Raw genomic sequence first — 22,370 nt, forward strand, 5'->3', positions numbered from 1 at the left:
AATGCATATGAAATTCAAACTCACTGCCCATCAATAGAGCTTTGTGGGAACACTGCCTCGCTTGTTTGTTTACACGTGATCTATGGCTGTGTTCTCACTGCAACCACAGAATTAAGTAGTGGCAACAGAGGCCCTGTGGCCCACAGAGCTGCAAATGTTACCTCTGTCCCCTTACGTAAAAGCGTTGCCTTTCACCCCTGGTATGAGTGATCCAATCAACAAATGGTTATGGAGAACCTGCTAGTGAAGGGCGTGATCTTCTGGTTCCCCTGGGAGTTTAATGTCCTGCGAGGGAGACAGTCACAACCCAGGGTGACAAGTGCTAGGATGGGGGATCAGGAGGACAAGCAGAGGCCTCTGAGCCACACTGGGCGATCAGGGACAGCTGCTCTGAGGCGGTGACGTCGAAGCAGAGACCTGGAGAGTGAGAAGGAGCTGGCATGTGCAAATGGGTGAGGGAGGTTGGAGGTGGCAGGAAGAATGTTCTGGGGCAGGAAGGATGTTCTAGCCAGTTTGGCTCAATGGATAGAGTGTTGGCCTGTGAACTGAAGGGTCATGAGTTCGATTCCAGGCAAGGGCACGTACCTTGGCTGCAAGCTCAATCCCGGGCCCTGAGCCCTGGGGCATGTGCAGGAGGCAACCGATCTATGTGTCTCTCTCACATCAATGTTTCTCTGTCTCTGCCCCTCCCTTTCATGCTCTCTAAAAAGCAATGGAAAAATAGTCTCAGGGGGGGATTAACATAAGAAAGAATGTTCTAGGCAAAGAGAACAGCATGTCTAATGGCCAGAGGTACCAGAGTTGTTGGAGGAACTGGGAGATGTTTGCATTATGGTTTGCATTATAGGGTTATTTGTAGATAACTCAAGCTTAGTTTGCATAGGAATAAATAATTGCCTATATAAGGGCTCTTGGTGGTATGAGCAAGGAGGGGGAAGGTTAAATATTGATTGATTCACTTCCTCTTCATTCAATCTTTATTTATTCAGTCATTCAGTGAGAATTTATTGAGCACCTTCTGAGTGCTGAGCGCTGGGTTACGGATACAGAGGTCCCTGTCCTGCAGGTTCTCACGGTCTAGTGAGGAAAACAGAAACACGATTTCCACAGTGTGAGGACCGCCCACACTGCATGGCAGGGAGGATGCACTCCTCTAACCCCCTTCTCCCTGGCCACCGAATCATTTTCCAGCCTCCCTTGCAGCTAGTGGTGACCTGTAACCAGTTTTATCCAATACGACAGGACAGATCTGCTGAGAAATGTCTGGGGAAACTCTTCAGATGAAAGGTAAAGCCACCCAGGACTCCATCACTTTGCCCCTCTTGCTGCCTTTGAACAGGGTTGTGATGGTGACAGGGAACTGGGCAGCCATCTGTGCTCATGAGGAGATGAGCATCAGCACAAGACTGGTTCTTCTTGGCCTCATCGGGCTGCTTCCCCCAACCTGGAGCTACCTACCTTCAGGGCCTCCTATAGGCGGAGACCATTACATGTCGTTATTACATAAGTTCTCAGCTGGGGAGGAGGTCACCCTCCAGGGAACATTTGGCAATGTCTGCAGACATTTTTGGTTTCCACTACTGGCATCTGGTGGACAGAGGCCAGGGATGATGCTAAACATCCTAAACTACACAGGCCAGGCCACATCCTATATAATAAAAGGCTAATATGCAAATCAACCAAATGGCTGAACGACCGGTCGCTGTGATGTGCACTAACCACCAGGGGTCAGATGCTCAATGCAGGAGCAGCCCCCTGGTGGTCAGTGTGCTCCCATAGGGGGAGTGCCACTCAGCCAGAAGCCCTGAGCTGGGCTCATGCTGGCGAGTGCAGCAGCAGTGGCAGGAGCCTCTCCCACCTCCGCGGCAGCGTTAAGGATGTCCGACTGACTGCTTAGGCCCGCTCCCCGTGGGCATCCCCTAAGGGGTCCCGGACTGGGAGAGGTCACAAGCCAGGCTGAGAAACACCCCCCACACACACACACTTGTGCACCAATTTCATGCACTGGGCCTCTAGTAATGAATAATTATCTGGTCTAAAATGTCAATAGAGCCAATGTGAGACACCCCGGCTTCAGCCATTGCTGACCAAGTGCTGTCTCTACTCAGACAGTGTGAGAGCCTGGCCTGAGCCCTGCAGGGTGAGCAGACCAGTGTCCTTCTTGGGGCACAGGGATTATTCCAGCTGGTCTTACTCCTGCAACACTGTGCGGCTTGGACCAAGTTTCGTGGGCCCCAGCCCCTCAGGTGAGACCTAAGTGTGGGCTCCTCTAAACCTGATGCTGCCACTGCCCGCACGCCTCATATGTGCCTGAGGATGGTGTTCATGAGACTTGCCTCCTAGAAGTTTCCTAGCAACCCTGCAAGGCCGGTATCATTTGTTCCCATTGTACAGCTGCGAAAACTGAGGTCCAGATGAACAATGGAGTGCGTGCTTAATGACGTGCCGTGGAGACTGACTGACAGGTCTTCATCTGCCATTTAGCAGTGCCACTTAAGCATTTTATTTTACCTTTTTGAACATCACTTTCCAAATCTGAGGAATAAAACAATATCTACTTTATAAACATTATTATGAGATAACAATAGAGAATGCATGTAAAAGCTCGCAGGACAGGGCCTGGAATAAACACTTCGCAAATGGCTGTTGTTGTCACACTATAACTAGTGTGCCCGCTGCGGGGAGGCGCTGGGGGCAGTCAGCTCTGGCCAATGTCAAAGCTGCCAGCTCTCAGGACGGCCACTGAGTGGCCCACTTGCCATGGGGCCCGGGAACTCCTGAGAGAGGGGGGCTGCTGGGAGCCACCGGCGAGATGGGAAGAGTCGCTGAGACAGGAGAGCCTGGACGGGAATTGAGATTCATTGATCACTTTGGGCGCGAGACCTAAATTCAGTCATCGGGCACGGGAACCGGAATGTCTGAGACGCCCTTCTGGCCAGACAGCTCTCCAGGCGGCCCAGCGGGTGGGAAGGCCGCACACAGGGTCGGGTTGGACCTTGAATTGGTGGATTCCAAGCAGAGGGTGTGGCCCTGGGAAGGACGTCTCTTCTACTTGCTCTTTGCTCCCGGGAGTCACCGAGGAGGTGAGCTAATTTCCATAATACAAATGATCTGGCTAGAACGCAGGCAGACTTCTGGGAAATGGGCTCCAGCCTCAGAGGGGTCGAGTGTCTCTGGGAAAATTCTCCCTCTCTCAGATATATCACTGACAAGTGCCCACCATGGCGCCTGAGACGGGGCCTTCTCTTAAACTGACGCCTTCATTTCCACTCAAGACCAAGTTAACCTCTGTGTCCCCCTGTTGCACACCCAGGGCACCCAAGAGGGTGAACAGTCTTTCTAAACAAACAGACAGACCCTGAGGGAAAAAACTTCTCCGTTTTGTGAACATAGCACCGTTTGCTCAACGTGTCGTTACTGGCCATTTGAGTAGTTTCAAGTGTCTGGGTGTGGGCCTATGATAAACAGTGCTGATCGGCTGCTCCCATAAACGTTGTTTTGGGGGCGTGCGCATGCGTTTCGGTCTGTGCGTGTCCAGGAGTGAAACGCTGGCTGGTGGGTGGGTGTCTGCTCAGCCTCAGCAGATGTTGCCCCTCCATCTTCCAGCGTGTCTGCGCCCCCTGCACGCCCACTAGCGGGGGCCTTCTGTCGCCCCACATCCCCTCCTACAGTTGGTATTGTCATCTGAGAATTTACAACAACAGGCCACACGGATCTCATAAACATGAAATATAGTGGGGGGAGGGAGGGCAGACATGGAAGAAAACAGTCCGATTCCCATCTGTATACAACCTGGAACGGGAACAATAACCCCCCGCGTTCAGAAGCCAGGAGAGCGGGGCCGCGAGGAGCGCTGGGTCTGTGGCGCACGGGCGCCAGGGACGCGGGTTTATGTATTCCCTTTGTGGGAATCCACCAGGCTGTGTGCTTACCACTTGTGCACTTTTGTATGTCATGCTTAACTTAAATTTTTAAAAAGATGTTTTTTTCAGTCTTTCTCTCGCCCTTCTGTGGCCCTTCCCACCGACCTGGTTGGGAACCATCAGTCCGCGCCCTGGCGGCCCGGGGACCTGCACAAGCTGCGCGGGCGCCCTCAGCAGGGCCTGTGGCTGGTTCCGTGCTCCGCTGCTGCCTTGAAAGCCTTCACACCTTCTGAAAAGGGCCCTTCGTTTTTTTTGGCCCCAGGCTGCACGCATCACGCAGCCGGCCCTGGCCACAGGCCACGCGTGTCTCCGCAGATCCCTGCCCAGCTTGGTCTTTGAGGGGCACGGCGGACAGGGCCAGGCGGCCCCTCTGCCTGGTGAGAGAGGGCGCCCAGTGGCCACCACACTCAGGATGCATTAGCCCAAGAGCCATGACGGGACTTAGAAAGAGCCTGGCTCTCGGTACATGTTCTTCTTTTCTTTCGAATATAATGCATCGATATGTATCTTTATCATATAAACAAGAGGAGGCAGGGCTTTTTGGTTAGTCCTCACCAGAGGATATTTTTTCCATTGATTTTTAGGGAGAGTGGATTTGGGAAACTTGCCCCTTATCAACTCCTTCGTCTGAATTCCGTCTCCAGGTCAAAGAATGTATGTGTTCCATCCAGCGGCCTTTCTCTCAGATCCTTCTTTCTTTGGGGTGCTTCCGAGGGGGGTGGAGGTGATAGAACCGCAGCCTCCTGCTTCCCCGTGACCTGTGCTTCCTATAAGCGCTTGTTTTTCACTCCGAGGATTGGCCTCTGGCCAGGCAGGGCTGTGTTCTGAGCGCTGGTTTCTGGTTGGGTTTGAGTGTAATGAGGAAGTTGTCAGGCAAAACTGTTTTCCAGGGTGGCTGAGGTAAGCCTCCTATCTCCACTGAGCGGGAAGCCGCCTGGGACGGGATGGGACGGGACAGGGCGGCGTAGTGGGCGGCCCCTGGCCCGGGGGCCGTGAGCTCAGCTATATATGACTGTGCCCGAGCATCTCTGAGACACTCGGGAGTTTGGGGGCGGCAGCAGCAGCCCCAGCAGCAGCATCCTCTCCCCGGGAAGCTGGGCCTACCATCCCCCATTGGATACAACTTCTGGCAGACGGGGCGGTGCTTCTCAGCGGTCCCTCCAGAGCCCTCTGGTCGGGGAGACAGGGGTGACTTCGTGGCCCAAGGTTGGTTGGACGATACTCTCTCCTTAGGGGCTGGAGCGGTGGGTGGGTTTCTTGGGGTTCTGAAAGGAGTATAAGCCCAGAAGGCAGACGCTGAGGCCAGGTCCAATATGGCCTCTACTTGCTGGGCCTCCCTGGGCCCCAGTTTCTTCATCTCTGAGGGTTAGCAGGGCTCGGTGATGCGATCCCAACCCAGTGCCTGCGAAGAGCTCTGGACTAACTTGGCCCGATGAGCTCTGACCCCAGCCAAGGGACTTCCCTTTCTTGGGCCTCAGTTCCTCATTTGCAGAATAGACGGTGCTCGCACTCCACTGACTTTACGTGAAGACGCGGAGTAAAGGGAAGCTCCCCATCAGAGGGAGGTGATGCTATCACCTGCGGTTGGACTAAGGGTTAGATGTTGAGGATTTTGGAAGTTGGTCCAAGAACAGGGACATCTTCTGCTGCCCTGACTGGGATTGGAGGGGGGCCATCTAACACCTGGGAGCAGGGCCTGGGAGCCGGGCGGGTCCTGAGGGGAGAGGAGACCACCTTGGCCCCCCGGAGACTCAGGCCAGGGGAGGCTGAGTGTCTCCCCAGCAGGCCCCCCTCCTTCCCCTGTGGGGGGTGTGACCTGTGATGGACCAGCACTGCTGAGGGAGCCCAGGTTGAAGGCTTTGAGCTCGGACGAGAGTGGCTTTCATCGAGGGGCTGGGAGTGCCCATGGGCTGCCTGTGCTAAGAAGTAAAGTTCCGGGTGCAGCCCTTGACCCTCTAGCCCACTGACCGGCTTCCTGCCCAGAGTCTGTGCGCCCCGCCCGGAGTTGACCATCTCCGCCTCTGGCGCATAAGTGTGTGTGGGTCACGGTGGGTGTGGGCAGATGTGGTGGTCTCCCTCGGTGTGAAGCGGCACCGCTGCGCACCTCTCAGGCCCTGTGGGCGCATCTGCATTCGCTGGGGGCCCCTTGGCGAAGGAGAGAGAAGAAGTTAGAATCCAGAAACATGGATCCAAGCCCCCATTCTCTCTGATTCCCAGTGAGCGGGGGGGGGGGGGGGGGGGGGGGGGGTGGGGGGGGTGGGGGTGGGGTGGGGAGCGCTTGGGCAAGTCTCTTAGCCCTTTGGAGCTCCGTTCCCCTCGCAGCCAGTCTGATTGACAGGCACGGCCGGCCGGGAGGACTGAGATGTGTAGATGAGAGGCTTTCTGGATGCCCTACGGCTGCACCCAGGGCGCTGGCCATGCCTGTGCCTGTCTGAGTATCATTCATTCATTCCCCAAACCCCAAGGGTCTGCAGGCAGTGTGGGCGCTGGCCATGCCTGTGCCTGTCTGAGTATCATTCATTCATTCCCCAAACCCCAAGGGTCTGCAGGCAGTGTGGGCGCTGGCCATGCCTGTGCCTGTCTGAGTATCATTCATTCATTCCCCAAACCCCAAGGGTCTGCAGGCAGTGTGGGCGCTGGCCATGCCTGTGCCTGTCTGAGTATCATTCATTCATTCCCCAAACCCCAAGGGTCTGCAGGCAGTGTGGGCGCTGGCCATGCCTGTGCCTGTCTGAGTATCATTCATTCATTCCCCAAACCCCAAGGGTCTGCAGGGAGTGTGGGCGCTGGCCATGCCTGTGCCTGTCTGAGTATCATTCATTCATTCCCCAAACCCCAAGGGCCTCCAGGCAGTGTGGGCGCTGCGGGAACCACGCAGCTCCATCCTCTCCGGGACTTGGAGTTTAGTGGGGCAGACGGCACACAGATGCTCAGATAATTACTCCGTGCACTTGGGTCGGGGGAAATGCAAGGGGCTCTGAGTCCCTGTAGGTTTGCGGTGCGTGTGCGTGTTTCTGTGACACACGAGTGTCTGAGCCGTTCGGGCTGCTGTAGCACAGGAACTTCTTTCTCACGGTTCTGGAGGCGGGAAGGCTGAGGTTGAGGTGCTGGCAGGTTCAGTGTTTCCTGGTTCGTAGACAGTCTCCTGCCCTCTGTGCCCCCACGTGACGGGAGCGGCAAGGGAGCCCCCGGTGTCCTTTGTAAGGGGCACTAACCTGGTTCATGAGGGCTGTGCTCTTGTGGCCTAATCACCGCCCAGAGGCCCCGCCTCCTCATACCATCACCTGGGGCCTTAGGATCAACAATGAATCTGGGGGCACAGACGTTCAGTCTACAGCAGTGAGCGTCTGTGGGTGCTGGCTCCGGCCCACACGCGTGTGCCACACACACCGTGGCGGCTATTGGTTAAATTCTATTGTGTGGCGTCCAGGGTGGAGAGGGCAGGGCAAAAGGGGTCTGGGAAACAGTGCCCGGCGCCCGAGCAGTGACAGAGCCCCCAGCGGGTGAGTAGGCGAGGGACGGCCTATAGAGGAGGCCATTGTACGCTCAGGTAACCCACCAGAGGCGGCAGCCGCTCGGGGGACGTGCAGACTCCACTCCGGCTCCGCAGTAGCTCGCGTCAGCTGTGCCCTCCCTGGTGCGTGGGTGTGTGTCACCTCTGAGCCGAGGTCCCGTGACCAGCAGGTCACTTGGGTGTTTCCGAGCAGGCTGGACTTTGCTCTGAAACCACTCTCCGCCAAGGCGATAAACACGTTTACAGGAGCGGCTGGGTTCCGTGCAGTGAGGGGGTGCTGTGTCTCGGGGGGACTGGCTGGAAGCAGGTTCCCCTGAGCGGCCAGGCTGCCTGGGACGGAGAGGACAGAGGGGAGCAGGCGAGCAGCGAGGAATGGTCCAGCTGAGCAGAGAAGAGGGTGAGGAGGCTCGGTGGGTTGAGGCCCGGCCATGGTTGAAAGGGCAGCCGGGGGCCGTGCTGGTGGGTGGATGTGGGGACTGAGCGAGACGCGGAGACGGGGCGACTTCACGTTTCTGTCTTAAGCAACTGGAAGAACGCAGCTGCCATTTACTGAGCTGTCCGGTGCAATATTCTTAACAGCCTCTGGGGTGGATAGGCAGGTGTTGGCCCAGTTCAGATGAGAGCACTGAGCTGTCCGGGGGCGGGCGGGGGGCGGGGGGCACGGTGAGATCTGGGGCACGACCTCCTGGGCCTCAGCTTCCTCCTCTGGAAAGTGGGGCCAGGACACCGCTTCCTCTCAGGGTTGTTGAGGAATGAAAGTGGGAGGAGCTTTGAGAGCTGAGGCCGCTGGCGTTCGCGGGGGGTGGCCCTGGGCGGCAGGCGGCCTCTCCTAGGAGCCGTTGGTCTTGGTTGCAGCACCATGGAGCTTCCGCAGGGCCCGAGGAAGCCTCTCTCACAGAGAAGAGCCCGGTCCTGGGACAGGTCGCAGAAGCCCAGGAAGGACCCGGAGTCCCGGGAAGGCCAGTACCTCTCCCTGCCCGCCACGCCCCCCAGACGGGCGCCTGCGGGGAGGGCCCGCGACGGCAGCCGGCACCTCGGCGGCCCAGGGTCCCCGGAGGCTCCGGGCCCCGAGGCCCTCAGCCTGGAGACGGCCAGGGAGTGGCTCACCAGCGAGCAGAGGCCTCCGCGGGACAGGAAGGACAAGGCCCAGGGTCGCAGCCAGCAGGGATGGCTGAAGACGATGCTGAACTTCTTCCTGAGGACAGGCCCCGAGGAGGCCAGGGACAAGGCCGCCAGGAGGGCCAGGGCGAAGGAGGGCCTGCCCCCGCCCGCGGACGCCTCGGAGCCCAGGAAGAAAGCCCACGACAAGAAGGCCGGCCGCAAGAAGCATGGCCACAGGAAGCACGGGGATGGGGACGCCAACGGGCCCCCAGGCCAGGAAGCCGGAGGCCAGGACACAGCTGCTGCCTGGCGCTCCCAGGAGGCCAGCCTGGGCCCAGGACCCAGAGGTGAGCAGACCTACCCGTTTCTATGGTAACCCCATTGCCCACCCCAGGACTAGGGTGCTCTAAGCGGCTCCTCCAACTGCTCAACAGAGGGGACGGACGGAAGGTGGGACAGCTGGCAGGAGCCCCACCCCTGGGAGCTCCCTCAGACTGGCTCCACCGCCAACCAGCTGTGTGGTTGAGCCTTGATCTTTTCCATCGATAAAGTGGAGATGATGACAGTTGCTGTGTCACGGGGTGGCCACAGCCCAGCACTGGCCCGGGAAAGTGCTCCACAATGATCGCTGTTCCTGTGAAGTGCTCTTGTTCGAGGAGCATGGGCCAGGGAGGAATGGGAGGCCGGGAGGGAGGCGAGGGTGGACGCCCGCCCTCCCCACTAGTCCTCAGCTGAGCACTGGGGGTGTCTGGGAAGTGGCAGGCCAGTGCTGGGGGCTGGGTCTGACGTGGCGCCAGCAGGAAGAGGTGGGCTGTGTCACCTTGAGCCGGTCGCTGCCCCCTTTGGAGCCTTTGACTCCTCATTTGTAAAATGAGGGAGCGGGTCCGAGGTGCCTTCCTTTCCTGACTCCGGCTCCTGGAGTCGAGGGCCCCCCTCCCCCGCCCCGGGCACCTGGAGGGGAGGGCTCTGCCCAAAGTCCCCATGTTTCCTGGGGAGAAGAGACGCAGGGAGGCCCAGGGTGGGTTGGGGCGGGGGAAGGAGGTCTGGGTTGAGGCGGCCTCTTCGAATGGAAGCCTCATGGGGTTCCTGGTTCTCTGGTGAGGCCAGAGCGGGCTGCAGCAGCGCCCACCTGCGGCGAATGCTGAGCTGTTTCCTTGTGTCCATTAACGAAGTCAGGAGAACGGCACTGACATGCCCCCGCCACACACACACCCTCCCTTGCTTCTGCCTTCATTCCAGGCGGGGCGGACCCTGGCCCCCACCAGCCGGTGCTCATGGAGGGCCAGGGTGCTGGGGCCTCGGAGCCGTCTTCCCAAGCCACGGGCCGCCGGCCGGAGGAGCCCCAGAAGCTTGACCAGCTTGACCGTGAGTGAGAATCTGCTGTCCTCTGGCCGCAGCTGGGGACTGCCGGGGGGTGGGGGGGGGACAGCGTAGGCCTGCCCCCTGGGCTCCTGGCCACACTTACTCTAGGGTGCCACGAAGGGCGTCACAGGAATTATGTGCTAATGAGCATGGGACTCTTTGCTATTCTCTTTAAACTTATAAGAGGAATTTAGAAGAGAGGAAGATAGAATTTATGTATATATTTATGTATATAGTTGGCCATATTTGCTTTGTGTGTATGTGTGTGTGTGTGTGTGTGTGTGTGTGTGTGTGTGTGTACTTTCGTTGCTGAACCATTTTAAGTAAAATAATGCTTCATCCTTAAATACTCGGCCCAGGTCCCCAGGAAATAAGGACCGTCTCACACACACCCACACGCCTGGCATTGGCCATAGTAAAATCAGTGCTGCCCCATTAATCTACTTGCCTGTACAGAATGGGCATGTTTTTAAAGCTATGAAACAGGAGCTCTCCGCCCATCCAAGGATGAGTAAAAGGCATCCAGCTGGCCATTGTGCCAGGTGTTTATTTTACATGCTAACTGGTTCTCACCTGAGGGGGAATCAGCAGGTAGACAGAGTCCGGGAGTGAAAGCCAAGCAGGGTTTCTAACTGAGAGCGAAGAGAGGGGCGGGGTTGGGGGGAGGGGAAGAGTCTGCAGACATCCTGGGACCAGCTGGCAGCTAGCAGGGGCCGCTGTGGGCTCGCTGTCCTTGCAGAGTGGCCGGGGCTGATGTTGCTTGTGGCTTCTCTGCAAAGACTGGGTAGCGTGGTGATGCATCAATCGGCCGGCTGTCTGTCTTGTGGGCGGGAGTCCCTCCGTCCTCCAACCCCACCCGAGGCCAGGCCGGCACCCTTTCAGCCATTTCTCCGACGGCATTTTGCAGGTGGGAAGGTCAGCGTTAGCCTTGAAAAGTATTTCCAGGCGCAGCCCGTCATTTGATGGCCTGACAGCCTTCGGAGGGAAGCAGAGCAGGGATTACGATCCACATTTCACAGGGAAAGAGAGGAAGGCCCAGAGAGATTAGGAAATGTACCCAAGGTCACACAGCTTGCTCAACCCGAGGCAGATATTCTCAGATCTGTGCGTTCTGAGGAAACAGCAGGGCACCAGGTGAACGTCTGAAGGACTGACCTGCAATGTCTTGCATGAAATCTCATGCCTTGGCCCAGTGCCCTTCCCCCGTGGACCTCCCAGCCTCTCAGAGGAGCAGCCCTGGGATCTGGTGCTTCCCCCCACGTCTGAGGCCTCAGGAGATGCTCTAGGGCACCCCATTCAACACAGGAGGCCCATGCTGGTCTCAGAGTCCAGCACAGTCATTAGGGAGCGCGCTCTGTGCATCTAGAAAGATTCACCGGAATCCGCTCTCTTCCAGAGGACACTATCATTCAGATGATAGTGCAGCTGCTCCGAGACGTGGGAGATGAGTGGGATGAAGAGGTGAGGAGCCAAGGAGAGGACGAGGTCCCCGGGGCTTGATGCTTCTTCCCCCTCCTCCCCCCTCCTCCCCCTCCTCCTCTCCCACCTCCTTCCCCTCCCCCTCCTCCTCTCCCACCTCCTTCCCCTCCCCCCTCCTCTCCCTCCCACTCTTCCTCTCACTCACTCTCTCCTCCCCCTTCTCCCCCTTCCCCCCCTTCTCCTCCTTCTACCTGCCCTACCTGCCCTCCAGGCCCCCCAGCCCCCCTGCTCTGGACTCTGTCACCCCCTCGCCTGGGGACACCCCCTAGCACATGGCTGCCATTGAGTTGCTTCTCAGGGAGCTCTCCTCTCTCCTCAAGGTCAGGGACCTGGCCCAGTTTTTCCCATGCCCCCTACAACTTCAAGGCTCTCAGCGAGAAGTGGCCCCACAAAACCCGGCCCCAGCCGCCGTCAGGAAGAAATCCCAGGAGAGAAAGCCCAGCCTCAGGAGAGCCTCTTCTCATAAGAAGCAGGGCTCCGAGGAGCCCAGGAGAGCGGGGGCTGCGGATGCTCCCAGCCCGGAGTCCCGGCCGGCCAAGAGGCCCAGCTTCCTGTACATGTGCGTCGGGGGCCACCGGGCCTCCATCTCCAGCAGCATTGGTGAGCAGGCTCACGGTTACCATAGCAACACTGCGGCTGCCTCCAGCTCTGGACGCTTCCCCAGGGCCGGAGCTGGCTGTGAAGAGCAGCCAGCCCCGTTGACCTTTGCTCTTCCCTGAGCAACGTGGGGAGGGGAGGGGTCCAGCAGGCCACCCCCACACACCAGACCTCCCCGCCGAGGCCACCGGCGAAGCCCCCACTGGGAATTGTATTCAGGGACCCCCAGCGTCCTCATCTCTGCACCTCAGCCTCCACACCTGGCGGCGGGGAGCTGTGCAGGATGGAGGAGACTGGGAGGCGGGAGGCCTGGGTTCTGAGCTGTGCTTCCTATGTCGTTCTCCATCTCCGTGCCTCACTCTCCTCGCCTGTAAACTAGGACACCTGCCCACTGTGGACCTAGATCAGTGAGCCCTCGGCCTTTTATCACCTCTATTTTACAGATGAGGGAACTGATCATTTGGGAGGCAAAACAGTGGCCAAGGTCATGGCCCATCAATGATGGAGCCAGAGCCAGAGGGAGAAGGATCTCCTGGGTGTCAGCGGGAGCAGCCTATTTAAAAAGGAGGGGCAATGCTTTGAACCAAAGAGTGGGTTTTCCTGAAGGGGATTCTGGCCCGGAGTGCTGACTCAGTCTATGTACCTACTCTAGTGGATCAAGCCAGGCTGGTGGAGGGGTGAGGTCGCTAGGGGAGGGAGGCGAGGGAGTAAGCCCAGGAAGCCAGGTGTCCACGTGCAAGGCCCTGCCCAGCAGCTCACGTCCACCCCGGCTCACTCCCCAGCTCACTCCACGGCGATCTGGCCACAGAGCGAACGGTGGAGGCTCTGTCGCATCTGTGCAGTAGGTAACACCTCGCACTAACAAAACACACTCACCATTTCATTTTGCTTCTCAGACTTGGAAGAACCTGAAGTCCAAGAGGCCTCGTCCACAGATTGTGGGGGTCCAAGTCCCTTCGAGCCTCCCATCCACACAGGAAGCCGGGCGCCCGGAGAGGACTTGCAGCCGGACAAAGCCTCGGAGTGCAGTCAGTACCCCTCGCCTTCCCCCCGGGTCCCTTCAGAACGCCTGGCCTGACCCCTCCACTTGCAGAAGGGACACTGAACCAGAGAGGCAGACACTTGTCCTGACCCCTGAGTGCGGCGGGCGCCCAGCCACACCGGGTCACCCCCGTCTGGGCCTCCGCTGCGAACCGCCCTCCTTGGGGGGCGGCCATAGGCGCTTCGAGGGAGCCATTGGCTCACGGCAAAGGCTGGGTAGACGGTGTGATTTAGGGCCTGGGTTTGAGTTTGGGCTCTGACCTCTTGCAGCCGCATCAACTTGGACACGTTGCTCCTTCTCTGGCCTCAGTTTCCTCATCAGTGTAATGGGGACAATAATAGTGCCGGCCGCATAGAGCCGTTGGGCGCACTAAAGGAGTGGATGCCCGTGCAGCATTGAGAGCAGTGCCCTTCGCAGCTGATAAACGTTAGCTGTCATTTGTTGTTGTCACTATTGTTGAGGCTGGTCAGAGCCGCAGGGGAAGCAAAGAGGATGGGAAGGGGGAAGGGCCCCAGGAGAGGAGCTCAGCAAGTGGCAGCTGCCCTCACGACCATTACTGTTTCATGGGGGGGTTGTGGGGAGGGGACTGGGGAGGGTGAGCTTGGAATCAGAATCCCTGTCAGCTCTGGGTGCTGAGGATACTCCGAAAGGCCTGCTCCCACCCCCTCTGCCTTGTCTGCTTTTCACAAAAATGTGCCTGGAAGGGGAATGGAGAGGGGCCCAGTGCCTTTTCCTGTTTTCCTCTCACCTAATGGGGGGGGCACCCCTAGGTCCTCCCTGGGGAATGGTCATGACTGTGTCCCCTTGAAGCTGCCTCTGCCCTCGGCCCCGCCTGAGGGATCTGTGAGTCCCTCGGGTCAGGACTGGGACGGCGCAAATGCAAGCTCCTTCGCACCTAGGAGACCGGAGAACCGCCCACCCGGGGCCTTAGGAAATGAAGACTGACCCACACTTTCTTCTGCACTTTCTTTGTCCTTTTTTAGAAGAATTTATCCAGAAGATCGTGGCCCTACTCCAAGATGCAGAGGAGCAGGAGGGGGAGAAGGTGAGGAGGACGTTCCCCGCCTAGGCCCTGACCCTCACTATGGACCCGGATCCCTGCCTGGCACCATCACTTCCCTGCCCTCCCCAGCTCCACATCCTGCCAGAGCCCTGCTCCGGCCCCTCCTTCCCCGTCGCTGCAGGCTCCCGCTTCCCCCCCCCCCCCCCCCCCCGCCCCCAGCATCAGCGGCTCTTCCCTCTGGGCTGCACACACCCTCTGGTCCGCATGGGTCTCCCTTCGTTCCAGGGGGTGCTGGTCTTTCCCCAGCTCACTTGCAGTTTCCTCCAAGTCCAGGCCCTGACTCGATCTCTCTCGTCTCACCTGCAGCAGCTCCAAGCCCAGGAGCCAGAGGTGGCCTCGGAAAACCCGGCCCCACCCTGCAGGAAGAAATCCCAAGAGAAGAAGTCGAGCTTCCGCAAAGCCTTTTCCCATAAGAAGCATGGCTCCAAGGAGCCCAAGAGAGCGGGGGCTGCAGGTGCCGCCAGCCCGGAGTCCCGGCGGCCCAGGAGGCCCACCCATCTTCCCCTGTGTGGGGGGGCCCGTCGGCCCTCCATCTCCAGCAGCGTTGGTGAGTGGGCCTGCTGCTGTCATGGTAGCAGAGGCAGCCTCTGACCCCTGGCTTCCTCCAGGGCAGGGGCTGGCCAGCTGCATGGCCTCTGGTTCAGTCTTGACTTTTGCTCTCTGCTCTGAACAGAGCGGGAGGTGCGGGAGGACCGTGGGGAAGGAGAGGGCGGGCTGCTGGCAGGACCCACCACTCCCCACACTCCCGCATCCCCCACACACACTCCAGCATTTGAAAGCAAAGGTGGAAGGAGAACAGTGCCTCTGTGCGTTAGGCGAGTGCACCCGCTAAGGGAGGAGCCCAGGCCGAGGGCTGAGGGAGGAGGATAGGCCGGGGCTGTCTTTCGCTGCTCCCAGTGAGGACCGCTGGTGCCCAGTGATCCCCTGACCGCTGGAGTGATTCTCCGTGCCACGCGCACACATAGTATCTCATTTAACCAGCTCACAACCTGCGAGGCCCGTCTTGTTACTCCCATCGGACAGATGGAGAAAGTGAGGTTCCCACAGGCTAAGGGACTGCAGGGTTACAGGGAAAGTGAGCTCGCCTGGCGGGACCTGTTGGCAGGCCTGCTTGTTTCCCTCCAGAGCAGAGAGGAGGCCGAGGGATTTCGGGAGGGGGCAGGTAGAGTCCCATGAACTCCTCTGACGTGAGCCCATGGGGCGGGGCTTACCTAGGAACAGCAGGCCCCACTCCTGCCAGTGCCTGTGGACACTGCTGTCAGCCCTGGGCGCAGTGACACGCTTGAGGACTTGGTGCAAACACATTCACACCAGCTCCTTTTGCCCCAGATCCGGAGGATCCTGAGTTCCGGGAGTCTTCGCCCGCAGAAGGGGGACGAGTCGGATCCTCAGCATCACCCTCCGAGGCCAGAAGCCACGAGCCAGAAGGGAGACCTCCGCCGGGCGGAGCGTGTGAATCTAGTTAGTACCACCTGCCCTCACCTGGGACGGTGCCCCGTGGACTTACCAGGCTGAGCCCGAGTAGGGAACCGGGGGGCAGCTGGCAAGTGCCCAGGAGACTAGAAGGCAGGGAGGGGAGGGGAGCCTTTCAGCTGGGGCTGCCGGGGCCGAGTTGGAGACAGAGCCTTCTTTAGGCAGAGAGCACCGTCTATTCTAAGGGATGTAACTTCACCCCCCCCCACCCCACCCACCCCACCCACCCCACCCCACCCACTCCACCCACCCCACCCCACCCACCCCACACCACCCACCCCACCCCACCCACTCCACCCACCCCACCCCACCCACCCCACACCATGGGTTTGCTCGAAGATTTCATTAATTCCTAGCTTGCTCTGGGTCCCCTAAGGAGAGGTGTGCTGGCAAGCAGGCTGGGCGGAGGGCAGGGGCGGTGTCACGCAGGGAAGCCGGAGCTGCAGCCTTTGCAGATTTCTGTGGTACAAATATCCCCACTGTGGCCAATTTCAACTGCTAGCAGTTGATGACCAGGGCCCACAGCCTCCCCGACCATTTGCAATGAGCCCTTGGTCTGAGCAGCCCCCGCACACCGCTGCTTACAGCCTGGCCGGTGGGGACAATCCCGCTCCATCCGTAGCCAGGACGTCCCCCTCCCCCTTTCTGGTCCCAGCTCCATTCCTGACCCTGCTGCTCTGAAGCCTGGGTGGGGACATCGAGGGCTCAGCTTTTGTATTTGTCAAGTGGCTGTGGGGGAAGCGTGGCCGCCCAAAGTCCCTTCTATTTCCGTAAAGCAACCAGGCCCAGCGCTCAGGCTCAGCGCTAGCTCGGGGAAGGCGCCCCTCTGCCCTTCACGACCAGCCTGTGCTGTGTTAGACACAGTCGTGTGTAAGCCATGTGTGACGGCACCCTGAGCCCACTCTCCTTTATCTTCCAGAGGAGCTGGTCATCCAGCAGCTGGTGGCGCTCCTCCCAGCAGTGGACGGCCGTTTGGGGGAGCAGGTAAGAGCACTCAGTCCCCCCGAGGCCCACTCCGGGGCCTCAGCAACCCCCATCTGTGTCTGGGTGACCTTGGGCGTGTCCCTTAGCCTCTCTGAGCCTCACTTTCCTCTTTTGCAAACTGGGGGATAAATACCTACTTAGCAAAGTTTAGTGCATAGATAGAAAGTGCCACACAGCTAGCAGATGAGATACAGGTTAGTTCAAAATAATATAAAGCTCGTGTGGCTCCCTGCCAGCCCGACCACCCCATCCGAGTCCTCCCTGAAGCTCAGCTCAAGTCCCACCTCCCGGGAGCCTCCTTCCGAGTCCGGATGGACTTGGCTGGGGGAGGTCCTGGCACACCCTCAGCACCTATGTGACCTCCAGCTCGTTCAGGCTTTTATTTTTTTTTATTTTTTTTAAAAATATATTTTATTGATTTTTTACAGAAAGGAAGGGAGAGAGATAGAGAGTTAGAAACATCAATGAGAGAGAAACATCGATCAGCTGCCTCCTGCACATCTCCTCCTGGGGAGGTGCCCGCAACCCAGGTACATGCCCTTGACCGGAATCGAACCTGGGACCTTTCAGTCCGCAGGCCGACGCTCTATCCACTGAGCCAAACCGGTTTCGGCGTCATTCAGGCTTTTAGATGTCCCTCCCCTGCTAGACAGCCTCTCTGGACGGTTCCCTGCCCTGGAAACCTCCGTCTCCTCAGAGAGACACACAGATCGCTCATGAAGTGTCACTGGTGGGAGTGCAGGTCGCAGATGGATGAGTCGTGCGGCAGACCTGTAGGTACCTGTAGTAGCCTGGCCCAAAGCGCCTGCATCCTTTGCCTGAGGACTGGCCCCAGACCCACTTTGCCACCCACGTGGTAGGTTAGAATGAACACCCGCCACCTCCCAGGAGCTGTCCTCCACCAATGGCTGATGGGAGCTGGTGGGTGCACACCCCAGCCCCTCGCTCCGCGGCTTGTTTCTTGAGTGCCCGAGGGGACTGTGTGGCTGCTCTCCCATCCGGCCCCAGCTCCTCATTTCCCATCAGGGTTTCCCCGGGGTCATTTCCCCATAAGAGAGCTGCACCCCCGACCTGTCTCTGCTCACCCTAAGGCGAGGGGTGGGGGGGGGGGGGGGAAGGAATGACCCAACCTAAGACATTTAGGTAGTAAGAGGAGGAGGCGTAGGGTGGGAACTAAAATTCATCAACATCTAGGCCGACACAACATTTTACATAAACCACCTCATCAACCCCTCGCCCGGAAATCAGGGCGGGGCATCCGCCTCCCGTTTCTACAGACCTAACAGAGGCTCCGAGAGCTCACAGCGTAGGTGTGGTTAACCCAGCTGTGGGCAAACTACAGCCCGCGGGCTGGACCGGATCCGGCCCGTTTGAAATGAATAAAACTAAAAAAAAAAAAGACCGTACCCTTTTATGTAATGATGTTTACTTTGAATTTATATTAGTTCACACAAACACTCCATCCATGCTTTTGTTCCGGCCCTCCGGTCCAGTTTAAGAACCCACTGTGGCCCTCGAGTCAAAAAGTTTGCCCACCCCTGGCCTAGACCCAGCTGTCCCGCTCCACACGCCTGCCCCTCACCCCCAGGTTGTCCTGCTGTTTGCAGCGGGACCTCAGAACAGATTCTGAGCGGTGAGGGGAGGAATGGAACCGGGAGCTTATCCCAGGGACAATGAGGCCCGGCCGGGCTGCCTGGAGTTGAGGGAGAGGCGGTGGGTGGGAGGGTCGCCTGCCAGCAACACTGATGGCTGCCTTCACTTCTGCTTCCAGATCAGGCGACACCCCAGCCTTAAGAAGTTTTTCTACCAGCTCCCAGACTCGTCCCTCAGAAAGCTGGCGGCCAACCTGCGCAGACGGGGCGCCTGCTCCCCTGAGCCCGGCAGGGGCCTCACGGAGAGGCCCTACCAGTTTGCCTTCGACTTGGCCAACAAGTACGCTGGCAGGAATGGGCACACCGCCCTCAGCCTGATGGGCCTGCGCTACCCCCGGCTCCCACACACGGAGGCCCCGCAGGTGAGACACGCGATGTGGCGCGAGTGACGAAAAGGGTTGACAAGGTCGGGGTCCCGACGGGATCTACTCACTGTCCCCTCCCTCTCTGCCTAGTTCAGGACTTTTGGGGTCCAGCTGAAGTGCCACCCCCTTGCTGAGGCCTTCTGAGGCAGTTCTACGCCACAGTGACCTTTTTCTTTCCCCAAACCCTCACGGGCTTTACTTGATAATTAACATCTTCATTTGGCTCTGGTCTCAACTGTGTGCGTTTCCATACTTTTTGTTAAAGGAATTCATCTTTTTTTAAAAATATTTTTTAAAATAGATTTTTATTGATTTCAGAAAGGAAGCGAGGGGGAGAGAGAGATAGAAGCATCCATGATGAGAAAGAATCATTGATTGGCTGCCTCCTACTGGGGATCATGCCCGCAACCCGGGGAAGGTGCCCTTGGCTGGAATCGAACCCGAGACCTTCAGTCCGCAGGCCAATGCCCTATCCACTGAGCCAAACTGGCTAGGGCTTTAAATATGTTTTTATTGACTTTAGAGAGAGAGGAAGGGAGAGAGAGATAGGAACATCAATGAGAGAGAAACATCCATGACCAGCTGCCTCCTGCACGTCCCCTACTGGAGATGGAGCCCGCAGCCCAGACACGTGCCCTGCCCGGGAATCAAACGGCAACTTGGTGCACGGGACAGCACTCAACCAGCTGAGCCACACTGGCCGGGCCACTTTCATGCTTTTTGATATCAGCACGGGATATGGGACTGGCTGCTGTCTTAGCTCACCCTCTTATCGCTCCATGGGTTCTGCTGCGTGGCTTCCCAATGTGAGACCGCCATAAAACTGAAATAACGAAGCAGCGTAAGGTTGCATATCAAACAAGGGCTGGAGGAGTGAGCACCCCGGGTGCTCCTTCACAGGCCTGGGTCCTTGGTGAAGACCCTCCCCTGCCCCACGCTCACTCTTCTGATTGCCTCATGCTGCCCCCTCCCCTGAGACTCTGAGATTCCCATTTAGAAAGAACACTCACCACGGATGTTTTTGAAAATCTGAGCTTTCACATGTACTCTGGAAGACTCAGATAAACAGTTTCCCCCACTCCTTTCAAATCCACTTAACATAACCTGCTTACAAACACTGGGCCCAGATCCGCAGAGCAGAAGCCACTGAATGAGGGTGTGACTTTAGAGCAGCGGTTCTCAACCTTCCTCATGCCGCGACCCTTTCATACAGTTCCTCATGTTGTGGTGACCCCCAACCATAAGACCATTTTCGTTGCTGCTTCATAACTGTAATGTTGCTACTGTTATGAATCGTCATGTAAATATCTGATATGCAGGATGTATTTTCATTATTACAAATTGAACATAATTAAAGCATAGTGATTCATCACAAAAACAATATGTAATTATATATGTGTTTTCCGAGGGTCTTAGGCGACCCCTGTGAAAGGGTCATTTGACCCCAAAGGGGTCGCGACCCACACGTTGAGAACCGCTGCTTTAAAGGAAAGAAGTGTTCTGTTTGTTGATGTTGGACACACAGAACCAGAACTTCTACATCCTAATGGCCCCCTGGGAAATGGGAGGTCATTGCAATGTCGTTACCATCACTCAAACACTCTGTCTTCCTCTCCTGGAATGAACTACCCTTGGAAGCCGTGTGCTCAGTCTTACAAGCTACACATATCTGCTGCTTGTTATTCAAATGCTCTGCCCAACAGTGGCTTGTTCTCCTGGTGAGAACACCTTGTGACCTCACACCTCTCCTTTCTCAGCCTTACCGTCTTCTCCCGAGAATGGGGATGTTACAGGCCACTTGCCCTGTAGGTCATAGTTTATAGAGCGATCTGAGTTCTTTGTGGAAGATATTGGAAACATCAGTTCTGACATCCTCAGTAGCCCTAATTCCTTCCTCTGGTTCTATCATTCCTTCACTCATTCATTCATCCACTTACTCATTCAACCAGTAGATAGTGTGCAAGGTGCTGTGAGGGCCTGTGGAAGGTTCTGCTAGTGGAAAAGACAGACTGATCCCTGCTGACAGAGTTAAATATCGATTACATGCCAAATTACTGGCAACTGAGGTCAAGAAAGCAAGTTGGCTCTGGGAGACTTCCAGGAGGTGGCAGGCATTGATTTTCACTTTCGAGGCCGGAGAGGCTGTAGATGGGGAGAAGGGACCAGGAGGGCACTGTGGGCAGAAGGCACTGTGTGAGCAGAAGGCACTGTGTGGGCAGAGACCCGGAGGGGGAGCTGGTGTGGTGTGGTGATGAGCGAAGGAGACGTCTATTGTTATCAGACGCCTTGGGCTCTGGCTAACACCTATGTTCCTTTTCTCCTCAGAACATCACAAGTCTTGACATCCAGAGTCCAGATTGAAAGCTGTGCCTTGCACTCAAGTGCCCTTGAACTAGCCAAGCAATTGGTGGCTTTGCCAGGAGACCCCGAAGATGCTCCATGATTGTCCCAATCCACTGCTTCCCAGACACGACTGCAGACAGAGGACAGCCTTCCGTGTCCTCACATCGCCGTGGGCGTGAGACTGAGAACGCAGGACGCATTCTCCCACAGAGCGAGAGGCGGACACACCCTGTTGGGAGAAATAGCACTGGACTGGGACTTAGGAGACGCCGGGCTTCAACTGCTGACCTGCGTCAAACTTGCTGCAAGACCCTGCATGTCCCTGGCCCCGCAGACCTTGGATTCTGGGTGGAGGGGACCCACTGTGTCCCTTCGGGTCCTGTGCTCCGAAATCTGTCTAAAGAGGGGCGGTGAGTGCTTTTACGCTGCGGCTAAACATAGCCTCCCCCCTGAGCTGGAGGCACTCGCCAAATGAATGAATGAATGAATGAATGAATGAACAGAAAGTTGGAGAACTCCTGAGATTCAGGCAGCTTGGCAGGCATCCCTAGAGGCCTTGCTCCTCAGCTGGAATTGTACAACAAGGGGTTCTGTCTCTGCGCTGTGGGGTGGGGAGGAAGTGGGGGAGCCACCTCGACAAGCACTGGACCAAACTCTACATTCTGGGACAGCCCTGGTGCCGACTTGTGCCCTTGAGTGTCTCCTGGTTTTCACTTTCATGTAAGAGTTACCAAGTCCTTAATCTTATTTTTTTTTTTTTTACCGGAATGTATTTTATTGATCCACAGGGAACACCTGCTGACATTTTTTCAGGTGCTAGTTTTAGATGAGTCCTTCAATCCTTAGTCTGAGTACATTGAACCTCTCGCCAGAACATCCACATGCATTTGAACAGGTGCGCCTCTATGTGCGACACATCATTTATTCAGTTGACAGGGTCCACAGGGACTTGTAGACGCCGCCCAGGAACTCTGCAGGCCAGAGAGGAAAGACCTACGCACTGGGGCTCGCTGTCTCAGACCTTGCAGCCCTGCGTCCTGTAATTCTATGGGCAGAGAAAGGAAGCCGGTGCCTTGCAGCCTCGCATGGGCGTTTGCCGAGAGCGAGTGAGGAGTGAGTGTGAAGGTTCTGAAGATGGCATAGTGCCTTGTCCACTGTGTCATCGTCAGATAGTGTTATTATAGCCACAGTGCCGTAGTTTTCAGGAAATGGGGAGGGTTCCAGCTGGCTCACCATGGGCTGCACGGCGCGCTGCTCAGGGGCACCTGGCCCAGGAAGTGCTGGTCACCTCTGGGCGTTGTGCATTTGTAGATTTCTGACGACAATTTCCCAGATCATGCAGCGTCTCATTTGTGTCCAAAGATGAAGTGTGGGCCGTCAGGGGCTCTGCCGTCTACCCAACTGAACAGTTTCAACAGCTTGGCCCCAGGGAACCATTCCCACTGCCATCACCTACATGCACGCCCGCAGGG

General features: G+C 57.5%; 1 protein-coding gene across 4 annotated transcripts; it reads left to right on the plus strand.

The window, feature by feature from the left end:
- The first annotated feature begins 4,778 nt into the window (after window positions 1–4,778).
- On the plus strand, window positions 4,779–21,696 carry BNIP5 (BCL2 interacting protein 5). Of its 4 annotated transcripts, none has more exons than XM_059701857.1 (12): window positions 4,779–5,129; window positions 8,293–8,885; window positions 9,778–9,903; window positions 11,297–11,361; window positions 11,700–11,979; window positions 12,873–13,004; window positions 14,002–14,063; window positions 14,388–14,628; window positions 15,411–15,542; window positions 16,474–16,538; window positions 18,310–18,552; window positions 20,881–21,696. In XM_059701857.1, exons 2-12 carry the CDS (start codon window positions 8,297–8,299, stop codon window positions 20,914–20,916), a joined length of 1,971 nt encoding a protein of 656 aa, XP_059557840.1. In that variant the 5' UTR covers window positions 4,779–5,129; window positions 8,293–8,296; the 3' UTR covers window positions 20,917–21,696. The 4 variants fall into 4 exon arrangements, with proteins under 4 accessions (XP_059557840.1, XP_059557842.1, XP_059557841.1 ...); XM_059701858.1 differs by lacking the exon at window positions 4,779–5,129 and adding an exon at window positions 7,509–7,834; XM_059701856.1 differs by lacking the exon at window positions 4,779–5,129 and adding an exon at window positions 7,510–7,847.
- Window positions 21,697–22,370: the final 674 nt, after the last annotated feature.

This window comes from Myotis daubentonii, chromosome 6 (assembly GCF_963259705.1).
Source record: "Myotis daubentonii chromosome 6, mMyoDau2.1, whole genome shotgun sequence".
In the NCBI taxonomy this organism is placed as follows: domain Eukaryota; kingdom Metazoa; phylum Chordata; class Mammalia; order Chiroptera; family Vespertilionidae; genus Myotis; species Myotis daubentonii.